Source organism: Tarenaya hassleriana, unplaced genomic scaffold (assembly GCF_000463585.1).
Source record: "Tarenaya hassleriana unplaced genomic scaffold, ASM46358v1 Cleome61, whole genome shotgun sequence".
In the NCBI taxonomy this organism is placed as follows: domain Eukaryota; kingdom Viridiplantae; phylum Streptophyta; class Magnoliopsida; order Brassicales; family Cleomaceae; genus Tarenaya; species Tarenaya hassleriana.
Genome location: NW_010968608.1, coordinates 651,241 through 669,298, shown reverse-complemented (window position 1 = coordinate 669,298; position 18,058 = coordinate 651,241). Strand labels below are relative to the sequence as shown.

General features: G+C 40.7%; 2 protein-coding genes across 3 annotated transcripts in view; both read right to left on the bottom strand.

Moving 5' to 3' along the window:
* Positions 1–9,355, bottom strand: part of LOC104799856 (E3 ubiquitin-protein ligase UPL2-like) — a 14,531-nt gene extending 5,176 nt beyond the window's left edge. The window contains exons 1-6 of the mRNA XM_010522532.1: positions 9,216–9,355; positions 8,843–8,977; positions 8,136–8,231; positions 7,846–8,052; positions 1,266–7,698; positions 37–940 (exon numbers count right to left, since the gene is read on the bottom strand). Coding sequence (XP_010520834.1) covers positions 37–940; positions 1,266–7,698; positions 7,846–8,052; positions 8,136–8,231; positions 8,843–8,938 — 7,736 coding nt within the window. The 5' untranslated portion in view covers positions 8,939–8,977; positions 9,216–9,355. The remainder of the gene's footprint in view (positions 1–36; positions 941–1,265; positions 7,699–7,845; positions 8,053–8,135; positions 8,232–8,842; positions 8,978–9,215) is intronic.
* An 814-nt stretch (positions 9,356–10,169) lies between these two features.
* LOC104799855 (alpha-glucan water dikinase 2) lies at positions 10,170–17,967 on the bottom strand. 2 transcript variants are annotated; one of them, XM_010522530.1, is made up of 33 exons: positions 17,870–17,967; positions 17,506–17,735; positions 17,326–17,384; positions 17,141–17,247; positions 16,981–17,044; positions 16,791–16,882; positions 16,541–16,694; positions 16,108–16,416; positions 15,896–16,006; positions 15,706–15,804; positions 15,475–15,606; positions 15,282–15,370; positions 15,054–15,188; positions 14,802–14,964; positions 14,629–14,718; positions 14,290–14,475; positions 14,058–14,117; positions 13,930–13,974; positions 13,777–13,836; positions 13,518–13,670; positions 13,353–13,436; positions 13,088–13,264; positions 12,898–13,004; positions 12,548–12,761; positions 12,358–12,461; positions 12,130–12,253; positions 11,923–12,048; positions 11,598–11,708; positions 11,389–11,481; positions 11,137–11,310; positions 10,945–11,037; positions 10,619–10,734; positions 10,170–10,505 (listed from the first exon to the last, which is right to left on the bottom strand). In XM_010522530.1, the coding sequence occupies exons 3-33, from the start codon at positions 17,377–17,379 to the stop codon at positions 10,301–10,303; spliced, it is 3,831 nt and encodes a 1,276-aa protein (XP_010520832.1). In that variant the 5' UTR covers positions 17,380–17,384; positions 17,506–17,735; positions 17,870–17,967; the 3' UTR covers positions 10,170–10,300. The 2 variants fall into 2 exon arrangements, with proteins under 2 accessions (XP_010520832.1, XP_010520833.1); XM_010522531.1 differs by having other exon boundaries at positions 16,981–17,041.
* Positions 17,968–18,058: the final 91 nt, after the last annotated feature.

Here is an 18,058-nt window from a genome sequence, read left to right as displayed (position 1 = left end):
GCCAGCACCTCAGCTCGGATATGATGATGAAGAGCGGCGAGAAATTCAGGATCAATATCTCCTGCATTCTGCTGTTCACTGTTAGAAGGCTGTGACACCTGTACTTGTTGAGCCGAAAGGACTTCAGCCCGTAGTTCCTGTGGTAGAGCATCCAGAAATGCAGGATCAATGGATCCAGAACCAACATCACTGTTTACCGGCTGTTCGGCTGGAGCATTATCCTGCTCAGCCTCATGGCCAGAATTCTCAGAAACTTCAGTCACACTGTGAAGAGACACATCTCGCCCAGCCGAAGATGCCATGAGTGAGACATTTGTCCTCCTTGAACGAGTTGGTGCCTGTATTTCATGCCTTTCTCCACCATCATCGTGCCCATCAGCACTTCCAATTTCAACATCCAGACTCCTGAGGCTTTCCCCTAATGTTGCGCCACTCCCACCGCTTTCTTGACTCACAGCTTCAACATCCCTAACAGTTGAATCATTCTGTTCATACTGCATTTCGACAGACTGAGATTGTACACTCGATACAGAATCAGCCGCGGCGCCTCCTCTTGTATCAGATGGAGCAGATGAATCTATGGCTATGGTTGAAGGCACAGACACATTGGCATTTGTATCATTAGCAGCATTTTCAGCTGGCATTTCAGGCCTTACATTTGCTTCCTGCAACCGAGTACCCTCAGTCTGCTCTATAGGGGATGTACTCTGATCAGAAGGCTTATCGGAACTGGGTCGTCTCAACTGTGAGACGAGCAAATCTTCAAGAGCTTGTGGTACAGTAGACGCACCAGATCCAACAATTTGCTGGTTCTCATCAGCCCACAAATTCAAACGATGACCGTTGCGTCCATTCCTTAAAGAACGGAATATAGCATCCAGCCGTGATGGAGTACTACTCTGTGAATCCCTGCCTGCACCAGCAAGATCACGCATATTTCCTACAAAGGGAAAAAAATATTGATTAACAAAGAATTCCAAAATGAAATAGAAACGTAAAACATTTGGTCGCCGGATCTGATAAACAAAAAAATTTGGCAGTCTGCATCAGACATACAAATAGTGTATTTCATCAAAAGGTCTTATATCGCATTCAATCTGGTTATATAACCTAAACCAGAGCACAAAAAGGAAAAGAAAGAGGGTAAAAGAAGAAAAAATGATCTAAATGATTCTACGCAAATATAAACTAAAAAAATGATATTTATCTGTAATAAATCTAGCATAACAAAAAGGAAAACATCCAAAGTACGAAAGTGAACCTACCTGATTGTCTATGGGATGCTGAAAGTGATAAGGAAGAGAGTCCTGATAAAAGAGGATGTTGTGAAGGTGCAGCACTGTCACCAGATCTGCCGAGAAGGTTGTAAATAGATGTTGTCCGCCCTTGACGTCTAGAGCCAAAGACTTCAACAGGCATCACATGAAGAGAATCATCAGGAAATCTATGATCTCTAAAAACGTCTAGATGGTCGAGGACGTTTAATCCATTGATGCCATCTTCAAAACGGAGAATTACCCGATCTTCATCATCTTCATCCTCTTCATCATCTTCAACCAATATTTCTTCCTCAAATTCATCATCATCAAGCTCATGATCATCTTGATCAGTGTCATGATGAGGCAGGTGATGCACATCATCATCTTCCAAGTCATTGTCTTCCTCATCTTCTTCGTCTTCATTGTCATTTTCATCTTCATCTACATCATCGCCCTCATCACCAGACATTTCCTCGTTCTCATCTTCGTCAAGATTTTCTTGCACATGGGGCTGCATCTCAAATTCTATACCCATGGCCCCAACGCCATTTTCCAGCCCCCTAGCCTCCTCGCCTGCTTCTCGCATATAATCATCCTCGGCCACAGCAGCAAAACCACCATCCAGCTCCTGATCGTGCTCCATGTCATCTGTCACAGCCTCTGAACCAACATAATTTTGTGAACTACCTAAGTTCTCCACATGTTCGGCTGTCATCGAATCATGATTGGACCGAGACATCCTTTCCTCTTCTTGGGATATATCAGCAGCATTATCTGCTCTTCTGGATTGAACTTGATCAGAAGACTTATTCGCATTTTCATCCTTAGAGTTTAAATCAGCAGAATGGACATGTTCCTTAGTCACCAGCTCCAAGACTTTTATGATTCCAGTAACAGCTTTGGGAGATTCTACATTGTCCAGATCCAAAACTTCAAGAGTACGAGTAAGTGACTTCACCAAGCCAACATCGATAAAAGTAGCAGAAGCTTCTGAAGATATGTGTGATCCAGTAGGTGTGCGAGCTGATAGCATATCATTCAACAGATCAACAAAAATCTGTATATCACTGCCTGGCTGTCCATAACCATTGCACGCATCTACAAAATCATTGAGGATACTGTTAATTTCAGTAAATATCCTCTTCCTCGCTTCAGCTGATCGAACAGATGCCGCCACTAAAAACTGATTAGCTCTAGAAGCCAGCTTTTGTCGCCAATCCCCATCCGATTTCCTTTCCTTTTTCACCCTTGAGTACGGAATAAACTTGTGAAGGATATGATGAAATATTACACCAACTTGACCATTCTTCTGATGAGGACCTCTGAGACCGCTAACGTCAGCATCTTTTCGAAGCAATATGTGGACAGATGAAGAATACATTAGCAAGATTTCTGTTAACAGCTTCAGAATAAAAACAATCTTAGCCAGTGATGCTGACATGTCTTGAGAATTAGATTCCTTCTCTTCAGGCATAGTGGCGACAGCTTTGCCTTTCCCCTTCGTAACGGCAAGATCAATGTCCATGTCTGTTGATGCTGAATCACCTACAACCATGTCATCTTTCGGAGGAGGAATGAAGTCATTAATAGAATCCAGAAGGAGCTCAACAACACTAACAAAGGTCTCTGGAGGTTTCCTGTGAACTTTAGGACTCTTGATGCTCCCAGGAGCAGGAGATGTTGAGCTGCCCAATGCAGTCTTCTCTTCATTATTGATCTGAGATTTTTCCTTTTCAGTTTTTTCCTTATCCTTATCCTTCTCCTTGTCCTTAGATTTCTCCTTTTCTCGATCTTTTACTAAAATGATGTAAGGCCTTTCACCAACAATCTCTACTTGGCATATAGACTGAGCAGCCTGAATAAAAATAACTGGATCCCGAGAAATTACTGAACTTAAATTCAGTAAAAAATTGCGTGGAGAGATTCTCGGATTCGAGTGTCTGTTGGCAAGTGTAGCAAGAGCATGCTTTATTTCAGATTCCATGACTTGCTGAAGAGTTTGGGGATCTTCAAGGACATGACGGATAATACTAGCAGCAACACAGTCATATCCAGGAAAGAGACTATTACTCGGCAAAGAAAGCAGTGATCGCACACCTCCGAAATCAAGAAAGTAAACAGCCATAGAATGTGTCCTTGTCAGTGTGGAACAGAGCTGCAGAACAGCGTGCATTGTTTCAGAAGGAAGCTGATTCCGGATGCAGGTACAAGCAATCTCAATAAGCTTCTTTTGATCATCAACATCTACAATCCGTGGAGAACCAAAAGCAGATTGTAACTTGTTTTGTCTGCTCTCATCAATGTTTAAAGAGGTTTCATCCTTCTTCAACTCCTCGATAAGCTCAGTATTTATCTTCTGATCCACTTGTAACAGCCTATCAATTGCAAGAAACCCTGTCGTCACCCACTTTGGAACTTTGCATTTTCCACTGTCAATATTACAGGAGTCCCATTCTGAAAGAACATCACACACAAGTCTTACAACACCAGCCTTCAGTGCAACTTCACGGGAGCCTGCATCTTCATGAAGAATCAAAGCAAGAACGTGCAACAATGCAGAGAGAAGATTGCTCTTTCTGTCATCAGAGATAGGACAGCAACCTTTCACCTGGCTAAGAAGGAAAGATATAACACCAGATCGGTGTTCACCATTGTTTTCAGAGCATATCAACACAAGCAAGTCCCTGACAGGAAAGGCAAGGGGTTCTTTCATCTGCAAGAGCTTCTTACATGTTGTTAAAAGCTCCTCAATGGGTGGCAGCTTAACCATTTCTTGTTCAATTTGTTGACGAGTTTCATCTGCAACATCCTGTTTCGTGTCAGTTTCAGAGTTTCCAAGGGACATAGCAAGAGCACGAGCAAGCTCATCATCCTCTTGGGTTTCTTCTGGATGGGAGAACAGCCATTCCATAGCCAGCTCAACACTGTTCGTTCCAACCTGTCTCAAGGCTTCTTCAGCTCTAGATCTTGTGAAACCCATCTCCACGATTGTTGAAATGGCTGTTTCATTGGGAGGTGGACCTGTGACCCGAGCACTGCCACCGTTACCAAGGACTTTCACTTCAACTCCAGAATACACATGCCTGATTATGGAAATTAGTGTAGTAATATAATCATAACTACAATCAGTAAACTGTGGATGAGTCCAAACAGGAAGCACAGCTTTCAACACCTTGGACTGAAGCATCTTCATAAATGTCTCAGCATCTTGTGGAAATGGAATATCCCCATTTGCTACTGGTTGCACAAGCAAGTGTTTTGTCAGTGGAGACAAAACATAAGATGATGTCACCAAATGGTCCATCAGCTTGCCATAACTAGCCAGAGGACCATATATCCAAGCATGATCCAGATCTTCTTTTTCATCTTGCTTTACTTTTACATCATCAGTCTCCATGGGGGATGAGGGGCTCCTATTAACTGCAAACAAAAGTTGGCTGGTCGCTTCATACGTTGTCAAGACCATTTGAATAACTCCTCGGCTGTAGAAGCAATTTAACAAAACAGGATTACACGAATCAGGTCTGTCGAGAAGGACGGCGTCAATGAAATCAACAACCTTGCCAAGGTAGTGACATTTAGTTGCCACTGATGCCTCAGGAGCAACCTGATGACCTCCAAAATTCAAATGATCTAGGGAAATAGAAGCAAAGCTTGAGGCAACTGACTTAGAGGATGGAGAAACATTTACAGTGTCTTCCCTCCTACGAGATGGGAGCAGCATTGCCTTCCCTAACTCTTGGAACAAGTATGTGATGTGGAATGAAAGTGACCTCACCATATCACAGCAAGATGTATAATAGGACCCATCTTTGTCATGTTCCTTTCTACCAGAAGCCTCTGATGAACTTGGAGGGCCATCGGTTATCGGTCTTGGCTGAAAACCAGTCGATGCACGACCAAGACGGTAAAGATCTATCAGATCAAAGAACTGAGATTCTACACTCCATCCTGCTGTTCTCCTCCGAAATAATGGATCAAGGAACTGTCTAAGAGAATTGAACCTTTGACCTCCAGATTCATTTATACCCAACTCAGCTTGCCCTAACTCGGGAACATTTCCAGCCCGCTCACTGTCGCTATCCACCTTTGCATCCCCAAGAAGTGCAATCTGCCACAAAATTTCACGATGCAAGTGCCCTAAATCTTCTAGGACATTTTTACTCCCATTTCCAAACTCTGAAAGCAATGCACTCATCCAGCGGTTATCTTTCGATGCCGCTAGGAACAGAAGGAACTCAACAAGGAAAAGTGAAGCAAAAATTCCAGCAACTGGAGATTGTTTTGGATCCAACAAGAAAGTCCCTGCAATATCCCCTAGCCCCCTTAAAGCGTTCTTCAACTGATCACGGAGAGCAGAACAGAATGCGCGGGCAAGAGCAGAAGAGTGATGCTGTGTAAATCCCTTGAAGACGATGGAACTATGCAAGGCAATTGAAATGCCTTCAGATGACTGAGCAATGCTAGGCCGTAAAAGAAGTTTCAGTAAAGCCTCGATGCCAGATTTCTCCACAAAGAGACGACAGGTTTCAGAGTTCTCCATTGTTCTATGGAGCAGAACCATCAAATGAAAGATGCAGAGTTGAACAAACTGCTCATGATTAACAACAACTGTTTCCCTTGCTTCTGAATCCATTTCCATTGCAGTAGTCTCGGTGATATTTCCAGATGCTGCCAAAGTGCCACTCTCTCCAAAAGACGCAATTTTATCCACAATTTCTATGATTATTTCAACACCAGTGGCTCTTAAAGAAGAGACATGACGAAGAAGCTCCTCCACAGCATTTGCAAAAGGAACAATGGCCTCATTCATAGCTAGAACATACTTCTTGCTGGTAAATACATCGACAAGGAAGCGCAATGCTGAAGTTTCTTTCACTGCATCTAATCCTCTGCTGTTAAGACAGATAGCACCCAACCCATTCGGAACACATGCAAGCGCCTTTGAAGAAGGAAGTATCCCTGCTACCACTGAAGACAAAAACGCTTCTGGAAGACCCATTTCAAAAAGAGATGTAAGACAGGTAGGATCTTTGTGGATAATATCACTCATGACGGTGACAGCGGAGTAATAAATTTCGCCCCCAAATCTATCTGCACTCCTGTATATCAGAGACAAAGTGGCAGGTAAAGTACTCTCATGAGAACTTTGAGACCTATTAGAATTCCCAGGAGTATATGTCGCAGAACCAAGAGCCTTAAGCAGAACTTTGACAAGTCTCTTTCGGGAGGACAACCGTTCATCATTGTCCCTTGAAGATTCACCAATCACCATCGCACTATCATTCTCCACAGGCAGATCAAGAATGTGATGAACCTCTACCTGTAATCTCTGAGCCAAAAGCTCGACTCCTCCGAGATCTCTGAGTAATGGCACGGCTGAGCTACTATAATCCATGAGCTTTTGTAGAGCTTTAACAGCCAAATATACAAGATGCATGTGACTCGGATCACCATACTCCAAGAGAGGCAGAAACGTGGGAACCATTCCTGAACCCCTAATAGTGCTTCCGGATGATGATGATGACACAATGTGAAGCAAATAAAACTGAAGCAGCGCCTCGACAAAAGCAATAGATGATGGGTCACTTGAGGTTTTCAAAGACAAAACAGCTTTTTGAAGCACGTTGAGAAGAATCATTCGATTGCCTACAGCAAAACTGATGCTAGATCCACTCAAAATCCTGGCACGATCATGAGAAGCTGAGTATACAGCCAATTGAGCTCCCAATGCAAGCATGGCAAGAGTTCTTGTAGTGCCAGGGATTGTTTCCTCAGATCGGACAATCCTGATTAATTCATTTGTATATTCAGGTTCATTTGCAAAGAAAGATGAGAGCTCGTCTTGAGCATCACTAGACTGAACAAGAACAATGAAGGCGAGTAAGCAGATCCTGCTGTACAAACGGCATATTCTGGGTGACCGAAAAGCATGAGCATATCTAATTCGGGTCAGCAGAGAGAATCTAAGCTCCTGAGGAACATTATATTGCTCTATACACTGCTTCATCAACACCAAATCATCCTCTTTCCTCGTGTGTAAGTCAGGAATCTGTATCACCCTTGAACTTGAACTAGAACTAGGATTCCTTCCATCATCAGTACTCTGGGCATTGTGTCCATGCAACTCATAATAAACCGTAGAACCAATTCGATAATCTCCTTCATCACGATTATTCTCTAAAACCGAAGGAAATAAGCTCAGACCTTCCTCTTGGTTTCTCTCATTAGCCACAACACAGGAATACAACCCCAGTCCCTCCTCCTTGCTACCCCATCCTTGAGCAAGAGAAAGTAGGTAGCTGTTTACTGAACCACATCCAATCAACTTTCCACTCCTATGGAGCTTAGATGGGCTAATTTTAACAAGTGCTGCGAGAGTTTCCAAAGCAGCTATGAGAATCTCTGGATCCGTAGATGCGAGTAGGAGTTTAAAGTGCTGAAAAAGACAACCAAAGTCAGATTCACCAGAAATCACAGCATCTAGTTTTCTATTTAAAAAAAAAATAACAGTATTGATGAAGTAAGAATGAGTTCAACTACAATTTTTCATAACTACAGTATGCTTCTGGACTAATTCACATACCTCCAGACCATCAAAAGAGCTCTTGTTGGGACAATTCTCCAGAATTATCTGCATCACCCTAAGTATTTGAAGAACTGCATGCTTTGGAAATGCACTATCATCCTCTAGAATTTTATCGGACAAGAGAAGGTCATTCCTATTGGACAAATATGTCTTGAAGTATGTATCGAAATGTAGAAACAATGGCCTCCAGTGATGAAAATTTCCCTGGATTGAAATAATCCAGTGAGACAGGAAGGGGGAAAAACTTGAAAGAAACCAAATGATTGAGACAGCCAAGTTAATATTACCTTACTGTACTCCCACCGAAAACCAGAAAGAGGTATTGCAATATCCTGCAGAGGACTCTGGATCACTTTGTCAATGAATGCTTTGATATCGGGAGGCTGCAAGTAATGCGAAGAGGAACATATAAGGGCAGAGACGGAAAATGATTGTAATTCAGATTTAATAATATTTTGTCAAGAATACTTGACACAACCAAGATTCTAGGAATTTATGGGAGAAGATAACAAAGCTCTAAACCGCATACCCACCTCACAGAGCATATAACTCCAATCGGTGCAAGAATGAGTCCAATTCGAAAACAAAATCTACAGATTGCTTGCATATGATTGTACTCCACCTAGTAACGGGACACTGTCATCTCACCAGCTGACTATCCTATCCAACTGAAACTACCCTTCGAATTCACTAGTTTCTTTCAGGGCAAATAATCCTAACCAGGCAAATCATGTGAAAAGTCTACAACAATCCCGACCAAGCATCACCTTGAACCAGACTGCGAAAAAGAACCCTATTCAGTTGCAGCTTCAAGATCATACCAATCCTAACACGCAGAGATTACAGCCCTGATCCTAAACCCTGACAGAGTCTTCAGTAAACAACAAAACCCTTGTGATGGGCATAGAAAATAGTCATTCAATAGAACAAAAGACCCTAAATACACATACACCACAACAGGAACCGAAAGAAAAATATTGTCCAGAGAACTCACAGGCTCAGCGTCAAGTCTAATAGACGGTCCGATAGACCCTTCACCCGATAGAAGTTGCCTGAGACGCGACGGCATACTAGACCTTCCCGTCGCCATCTCTCCTCAGACGTTTTTTGTACGGCCGATGTTCAAGCACTACAAAACGAAGGGGGAAAAGGGGGAAACCCCAGAAATTGAGAAGCACGCAAAAGTAATAATCAATCAAAAGAAACAGGAAAATAATCGAGTTCCCAATCCAGGCCGAGTAAATCGAGAACCCTAAATCGGTCTTCGTCCCGACAAAGAAAAAAACAAAAAGCACCCAGATCAGACGTATCTTCAATCCATGTCTACAGACACTACAACACATAATAAATGCGCGGAAACAGAATACCTGAGATGGTGAAGCGGGTGCGTACGCATCTGAAGGACTATGTACCAGTTGTTGTAGAGAGACGATGTATGTATGTAGAGAGAGAGAGGGAGAGAGAGAGAGAGACGACGAGGAGAAGAACAAACCCCAGAGACGGAACGAGAGGGGAGAGGAGAGTGATTTTTCTCTTTAATTAAAAAAAGAGAAGAGGAAGAAAAGGGTTTTTATATATGGGAAAATAAATAAGAACTAATTAAGAAAGAAAATACTAAAGGAAAGGGTTATTTCGGGTGTTTAGGGAGAAGATTAAGAGGTTTAATCAGAGGTTTAAAAATGGACTTAGGGTTCTTAATCCTATTGCTGGGCTCTTCACTTCTGTCGCCACATGGGCCCTTTCTCCGGTCTCCTTAGTTTTATTTATTTTTTAGTATATTTTATCAGAAATATTGAAAAGTATTTATTCATTCCGCCAAAAAAAAATTATATGATTTAAAAAACATAAGATCGGATATATTCTCATGAAAAGAATTTTGTTAATGTTACATACAATTTCTTTAAGTCAAAAACTCGAATCTTCCAATTAGTTTCCCTTTTAATATACACAACAGCCCTCGAATTTTACTTTTTTGAAAATACATAATCACTTGGATTTTATTCCAGAACCAATAAATTTTTATATTTTATTTTATTTTCAATTTGGGCCATCGCCAAGTCTAAGAATATTCCTGGTCCAAACTAACAGTCCATAAAACCCAATTAGTGCAATAATCCTAACCATTTAGACTTCAAAATTTGCATTGGCTTCTTCTAATTGTCATTATCTTATCTTTTCAAATTAAATTATTGAAAACTGTGTTCCATATATAAAAAAGTAAAACATCCTTTCATATGGTTGACGTTTAAGAATTATTTTGCTTTTCATGAGCCTTGTTGAATATTTTCTAAGTTTTTTTTTTCTCTATAATGCGATTTTTCTTGTGTGAAATACAATCATCTTATTGGAAAACTGTTTGTACAACAGCTAAACAAACCTCGTACTTTATTCTAATAAAAGTAAAAAAAAAAATCCAAAGCGAGAAATGATCTTTCGTTGAACGATGAAACACTTAGACTTGGGGCCTGGCTTGAACAACATGAACAGTGCCATCTTTGACAACTCCTTCAATGTCCTGAGGACAACCATAGAGTCTCTCTATGACATCCCCTGTCTCTGCAATTCTTGAGAACAAAGACACTTGAAAAGCCTTGTCTGTTACAAGCCTCTCCTTTGAGTAATCAAGCACAACTTCATTGGCTTCATCCATCAGAACACTGCATAGAAGAAGATTTTCAGTAGACATATATACCCACGCACAGAGAGAGAGAGAGAGATCCCGATTCCCGATATCGAAAAAAGATGTAAGGAATGGGCGAAAAGAACAAGCCTGTCGTAAAGTCCAGCGCCTGCATAGCCTTCGAGATCTTCGCTGTTCGAATCCGATCTGAATATAATTGATGGTTTAGAATACAATCCTATCCGCTTACTCGGGTATGTGATGACCTGCAACCACAAGTTCGAGCTCAAGTAATTAGTATCAGAGCTATAGAATATTCTAGAAAATTATCAATAATTAATATTACGTATTATTTAGATTTGTAATAGATACACACTCGATGAACTCTCTCGACATGTATACCGATCTAGCAAGTGTATAGCTACACGGCTTGATGATTGTATTGGAGTAAGAGATGTATGTAATTCGATTCTTACGGCTGGAGATCTCAGATTCGTTTTCTTGGTGATGAAGCTCATTGCTCGCCCGGGATACGCTCCGACTAAGGTCTCCCCCAAACCCTTGACAATCTGCAAACGAAAAATCAAAGCAACAAGTATAAAATGCTTAAGATATTCGGTTATATTGCAAAGACCAACAATGGAGAAAGTTTTTTTTTTTATCGACACCTCTGTGTATATCTCCGAGGAGTCTCCGGAGATGGGATTGTTCGTGTGAATGACGAAAGCATAATCGCCACAAATGGCTTCTTGAATCAGAACAGCCATGGAGACGGCATCGTGGTTAAGCTTAGTTTTCTTGCAACTGAGGTAAGCTCTCTCGTTCCATTTCGAAGCCCAAACCTGTAATAATAGACGGTCTAGCACTTGAATCCTTAGTTTAAAACAAATCTACCGGAAAGCAATTTTCTAGTTTTTTACCTTCTTAATCGCCAGCCATGAACGATTCCAGCTCGCTTCATCTCCAAACCATGGCATTCTTTCACTTCTTATTCTGTTCTTGAGCTCATTCATCTATGACAAAACCCAAAAACACGGCGTGTGAGAGAACAGAAAAGCTCGTATAAATCGAACTATGCAAGAAACGATACTTATAAATGCGGCATTTTTTTTAAGTTATAAGTGTTTACCAGAGCCATTGGGGCGGTCATCTGTAGAATAGCTTCTTGAATCGCTTTGAGTTTTGTCAGGTCTCCTCCATTGATAGCATTTTTTAGTGTCTGAATCTTATTCGCTACATCCTGAAAACCCGTTGGATCGCAGAACTTATTCTTACAGACATAACATACGAAGTTTAAGGATCAAGAGTTAATACCGAGTTAACTGTATATAACGGATGGTTTAATAGCAGTTTGCTTAGTTTGGTGACCGATCAGAACTAAAGTTTGATATACAAAAAACAAACAGTTGCAAAAGGAGGATATAACCCATTTCAGAGGAGAGAAATCGATTCACCTTATTGGCATTGTCTGACAGAACACTCTCGAATGACCCAAATGGAACAGCAATCGACATTGGAATCTTGATCCACGAGGGGACCTTTCCTCTTAGAAATTTGATATTGCAAGATTTCGAACCGACCTAACAGACGTTATCGGAATCAGGCAAATAAATGTGTCATGAATTAGATTATTTTGTGAACATGAACTTGTTTTTACTTACCCTTTCACTAGTAAACTCCTCGAGTGATATCACATACTTTCCGCAAAAACTTTTCCCCTTATATTCCTCTGGGCCTGAAGTAATATGAATGATACGTACGAAATCATCGGAGCTGATCCCGTCACTGCAGCAGGCACAACAAGATTTCCCGAGGGGTAAGAAAAGCTTTTCATTACCCATATTAGTTAGACTAAACTGTATTGAAGCCGAACCAAACAATTAGATTACCTGATAACTAAATCTGTGGATTTGGTATGAATCGATATTGCTCTTCCTTCCTTCGACTTGAGCTTCCAGAAAACATGCTGATCGAAGCAAGTAGCAAAGCATATCTGCAACAGAACACAACATCCTGAGATAAGAATCCGATTACGAGTTTTTTATTACAAACAAAGAAACAGACAAACGGGTACTTAACCTTGCTGTTTCTTGCTCTAATGGAGACATGAGAGAGCACATCAGGCATACTCGGAGTCAGTACAGCGACAACTCCGTCGGGAATCTCCTCTTCTCCGGACACTTTGTTTGCTACTATAACAGTCGGTTTCGAGTAGATTTTGTTCTGAACTGTAATAAGCTCATTGACACAAACCACAAAACCTGATGCATCTGCTGAGCTGATTATTTGCCAACTGTTGAACCCGAAAAATAAGGTTTAGAGCAAAAAAATACACAAAAAAGGGTTCATTTTCAATGCGGAAAAGTATGTGCACTCTTTGATTCTAGGAAGAATCAAAGATGTAACTTTGGCTGCAACAGAAAACTTACCAGCCTAAGTTTGCGATTTTTCTAAGAACAGGATCGAATCTATTAATAAGTGTCGACAGAGCAGCTCCTGGTCCTGCCCTTATGACCTCTTCAGTGAAAACATTGATCTGGAAAAGAAGATAAAACCTGATGAATCGATAAATCAACTTTTAAACTTCATATAGTTAAACAGATTAATAACTGAGTATACCGCATGTTTATCAATACACAATGAGTGACCAAGATATTCTGCAGTAGGCTGTATTGTTCTGTAATAATTCTGACAATTATCCGCAAGTATTAGTTGTAAACGGTCAAGAACTGCTTTCGTTTGTAATGCCCACTGAACATCATTAGATCGGTAAGTTTCGCTGACTCGGTGCCAGTCCTGAACGCGAAAGGAAACCCATTATCGAAATTTCGAAAGCCTTGAGAAAACTTACAAGGCGAAAAGAGTGAAATGAAAAAAATCATACCTTTGTGCAGTAGATGATCTCTTCATTGTTAAATGTAGATAAGCACAAGTTTTCGAGCACCAAAGAGATGAAAAACATAATTTCCTGCTCGTGAAAACATCAAACCTTCAGGGAAACGTCCTAAAACTTGGGTACAACGAAAGAGAATCCTTTTCGACACCGTACCGGAGGATTACTGAAATTTAGAGATCTGAGTCTTTTCTCTATAGTTGTTCTCACTGTTGATTCCAACGCTATGTCAAGAAAGATCAAATCTTTTGCTCTTGTGCGAGGTGCCCGTAGTGCAGGGTGTAGCTCAATACGAGCTTCGAGTAGTTTCTGTAGAAACCAGTAAACTAAAAAATAAGTAGGGTTCATAGTCTTAACTCTGACGAGGAGCAGAAGGGATAGGAAAGAAAGACGGAGAAGAAGAATTAAATAGAACCTCCAATAAGGGATCAAAGTTCTCGTCACGGATATGCCTCTTGACCAAACTTAGAGAATCCTATTGATACAATGAAAAGAGTGGATCCATCAATCAAGTTATGAAGCAACTTTTGATGTACAATTCAACGAATACATGGTTGAAAATGAGTACCTGCAATTTTGGTGATAGCCCATTGATAGTCAAAGCATTGTGACCCTGGAAAAAAAGAAGAAGCTATGATTACCGATCTCATGGGTCAAGAAAATCCCGAAGAAGGTGTTTGACCAGGAGAAACTTACCTTAGAAGGAGAAAGAAAAGTTTCGACAGCAGATTCGAGGTCTGCACCCGAATGAACTGCCTGGAAATGCAGATACAAACAATGAAAGATTACTAAAATGTCAGACTAACTAAAGCCTAGAATGAAACAAAAATTTGTCTTGGAGTCGAAACAAGAGCCCTCATGAAATGATTTAGCCGAATACGCAAACTAAGTAGATGTCTATCCATGATACCGCACTGCAAAATCGTACCTTTAATGTCTTCAAATACATCGTAAGATCACGGATAAGGCCTTCTTTAGCATCGCTCCTAAAACGAGGTTCTGATAATATAGGACGGTCATAACTTGAGAGCTTTTCTTTCGTGAGACCGTTAGCCTTTAGTGTTTGCCAGTAAGCATCAATCCTAAAGTCGGACCTCACATAGTTTAAGAGTGCCTAAAACAGAAGAACATGACATATGAAGAGGTTTTCCAGCTATACTCTATAGAATCTCGGGAAACGACTAAAACAGCTAAGAAAAACGACACTTAGATAGAGGTTATGACATTTCGGATTTACAAAAGGTATGGAACCAAGTATTATACATACCTCGCAAATTATCACATCATCGGCACTGCTATTATTGTGCAGCTTTTGGTGCCACTCCTCCATCATACCGGTCTTGCAGTCATTATTTCTCTATTCCAATTACAAAGAAACATAACTTACTGTAATATCGAAAGAAAATTTTGTCTTTTCAAAGATTTGAACACAGTAAGTACCTGAATATCGAGGATTTCATCACGGATTCTCTGACCAACATCACCTTGACCTCCACGCCCCACGAGTGCCATTATTAGTCTCGTGATTTCTCTCTTATTCGGTTGCATCAAATATATTCTCTCCAGCAAATTGGTGAATCTTTCTAAAGCTTCACTGATTTCGCTGGACAAGATAGAGATAAGTAGTTATGGAACAAAGAAATTCCACGTATACGCTTCATCGAGAAAGATAAAAGGAAGCAATAAATTTACCGAGGTTTCACATTATAATTCTTGTTCCATATGAGATGTCTAGTGGCCATATATCTCATCCAGACCATAATACTGATAAGTCCCCATACTCCTTCATCTTTACAACGCTCAGTAAACTCAGTTGCGATGTTGAACCTGTCAAACTAAGTGTATGAGTAAATATAATTGGCATGAAATCGCTCCACACGAAGGCGATTCAATAAACCTCAATCTGATGCTTCCACTTACCGGTGCATCAACGATCTCTCGGCCTCTTTTTCCCGCTGAGCAATTTCATTGAGCAACCATTTGAGAATATGTTTTCCATCCGCGTTTATCTGTGCGAAGATCCATATGTTCGATGATGAAACGTCAAGAATTAGCACATCGATTCGTGAAAATACATCATTTTCTTAATCCTGCAATGATCAGATGAACTTACATTCCCACCAGAATCTGATGATTTCATGTTTACAGAGAAGTTGGATCCATTGTTATTAATCCAAGAACCACTTGACCATATCACAAATTGGATGCCAGCGAAACCTCCTCGTTTAAAGTTTATATCCACGAACTTTCTCGATGCAAAAAGACAGAACGCATTAGCAGAGTGAATCGTCGTTTGAGATGAGAAGAAAAAAAGGAATGGAGAAAATATCACACAGAGTCTCACTTGATAAGAACCTTCACGACTCGAGATATCCGTAAAATGAGTCTGACATGCTCCATGGACCATTTTCGATTTCTCGGGCACCACATCAGGAGGAGGAATCTGTTGCCAGTTTCTGAAAAACTTCAGTTTCCTATCGATAAACAAAAAACGAGAAATCATCATCGACAAAATCAAGAACGAGGGTTCGTACCAACCACTCTCTCAATGAAGACTTTGCAACGCCCCAATGAAGAAAGGTTGAGCCTCTCATGTTTGTGGCGATCAACAAGCGACAATCACCTCTAATATTTCTCTGGAAAACCTATAAACAATTGTATAATACTTTTGAAAAGCTCATGAACATGAAATTCACAAGAATTCGATACCGTTAGCCGAAAAGATGTCGAAACGAGAAATACTAACCACTATTTCATGATTTCTGACATGAAAACTTTGCTGTGAAACTATATTTTCTGCACTTCTTTTTACTAGATCTACGAGTGACGAGATTGACACACTTCCAGATTTGTTGAGTGGCTCTGCATATTTCTGCAACCATTTCTGAACATCATGCTTCCGCCGGTATGATGATGGAGGCAAGTATCCAGTTTGATTCCGTTCGTTGCTCATCGGTCTTCGATCTTTAATTGTATCTTTATTTTGAAGCTCGTCTAAAGACATTCCTTTCGCCAGCTCTTCCTGAAGCTCTCTTACTGCAGCTTCATAGTCTTGCTGCAGCAAAACACAAAAAAAGTATAAAAAACACGAATTGGTCATCACAAAGGATCAGTGAATAAATACACAGATGGGGCCTCCAGAATATAAAGGGGTGAGCAAAACAAAGCCAAGGAATCACCTGCTGTTCATGTGGAGAGTTTCGGGGTCTGCCCTTCCGTTCCCATATCTGATAAGCTCTGTGATCTATCAAATTCTTCGGTATTAGATGACGAGAACTTTGCAGATCAATCTGAGGAATATCGATACGGAAATTCCCGTCGTGAAGCTTCAACCTGGGCATGAATCAAGATCAAGACATCCATGGCGATTACTTCGTTGATCAGTAAGAAGCATGGCATAGTAAAAATGAAGGAAAGAAAATACACTACCATCTGTTATGACTACCATCCTTCAAAACAAATTCGATGGCACGTACTCGTGGATCCCGGAGCTCTAGGATCAGTACATAAGAATCTCCACTCTGAAGTTGAAACCAGTTTTTGAGAACAAGAATCAAATTTCCAGTTCTTGAAAAGGATAAACACAGAGAGAGTGTAGACATGAAACCAGATGTTAAACCTTTACAAATGGTGACTGCAATGCCCCTTGCCTCGAGGAATGTTCAGACGGGACAAACCAGCTGCTGCGGGTAACAGAAGCGAAGAAAACACGGTTATTTGGAATAATACGACATCTACGAGAAATGGATTTGATCACATCTCGAAATATTTTCACTCACTTGTTCCCTTGGTATATGCAACCCCAGTGAAGAATCCATGTCCGGTTACAATTCTTGAGACGGAAATCAGCTCTTGCAAGGCCATTTGAAGAGCCAGAGACAGTGATCTGAACAAACATGATGAACAAAAGTTAGATAACCTCGAAAGAGACAACCTAAGAAAACGATACAATCCGGACAGAGACCTGAAGCTCCATCCCTTCTGTTAGCTGGAATCTGTAAAATTTCGGGGTGGCCATGGCTCCTGATCATAGAGAGAGGGAAGAAATAAACCTCAAGATTAGGCCAAACCCCTGTGAATAATTTCAGAAAATGCAAACTCATAACTCAATCCAAGTCCAGATTGGTAAAATAATGGCCATTACCGTCTGCTGGAAACCACTGAAGAACACCTACGGGGCGGATTGCAAGTGGGTAGGCGTATTTATAAAGCCATTTCGACAGATTCTTTCTTCAGGGCACCAAAAAAAAAGTCAATCTTTAATCTGTCTATTCCATCTGTTTTACCTTTCCACAGTTCCTTCGAAATCCCAAAAGCTTATTCAAGCTTCATAAATGTCCACTCTACTTGATGTTCACAACAAATGCATTGCTCCTAAAGTCAGTGGAAAATATGATTAATCCAACCGCTACAACGTAAGAAAGAATTTCAGAAAGGAAAGAATCTGTTCCATTTTTTTTTTTTTTTGTGACAGGAAGCTAAAATGATCCTATTCACTTGCCACTCACCAGGAAAATAAAGTTGCCAACTTGAAGAATGAGCATATCGGACAAGAGATGATAACGACAGTATCAAGTAACGTGTCCCATCGATCCTGCACTTCAAAGTCAGAATTACAGAAGCGGTAAAGGAACTTCTCTGAAAGAAACTTGCAAAAGGAATCGTATTCTCTTCCACCTTTTCTGAAGGAAGGTTGC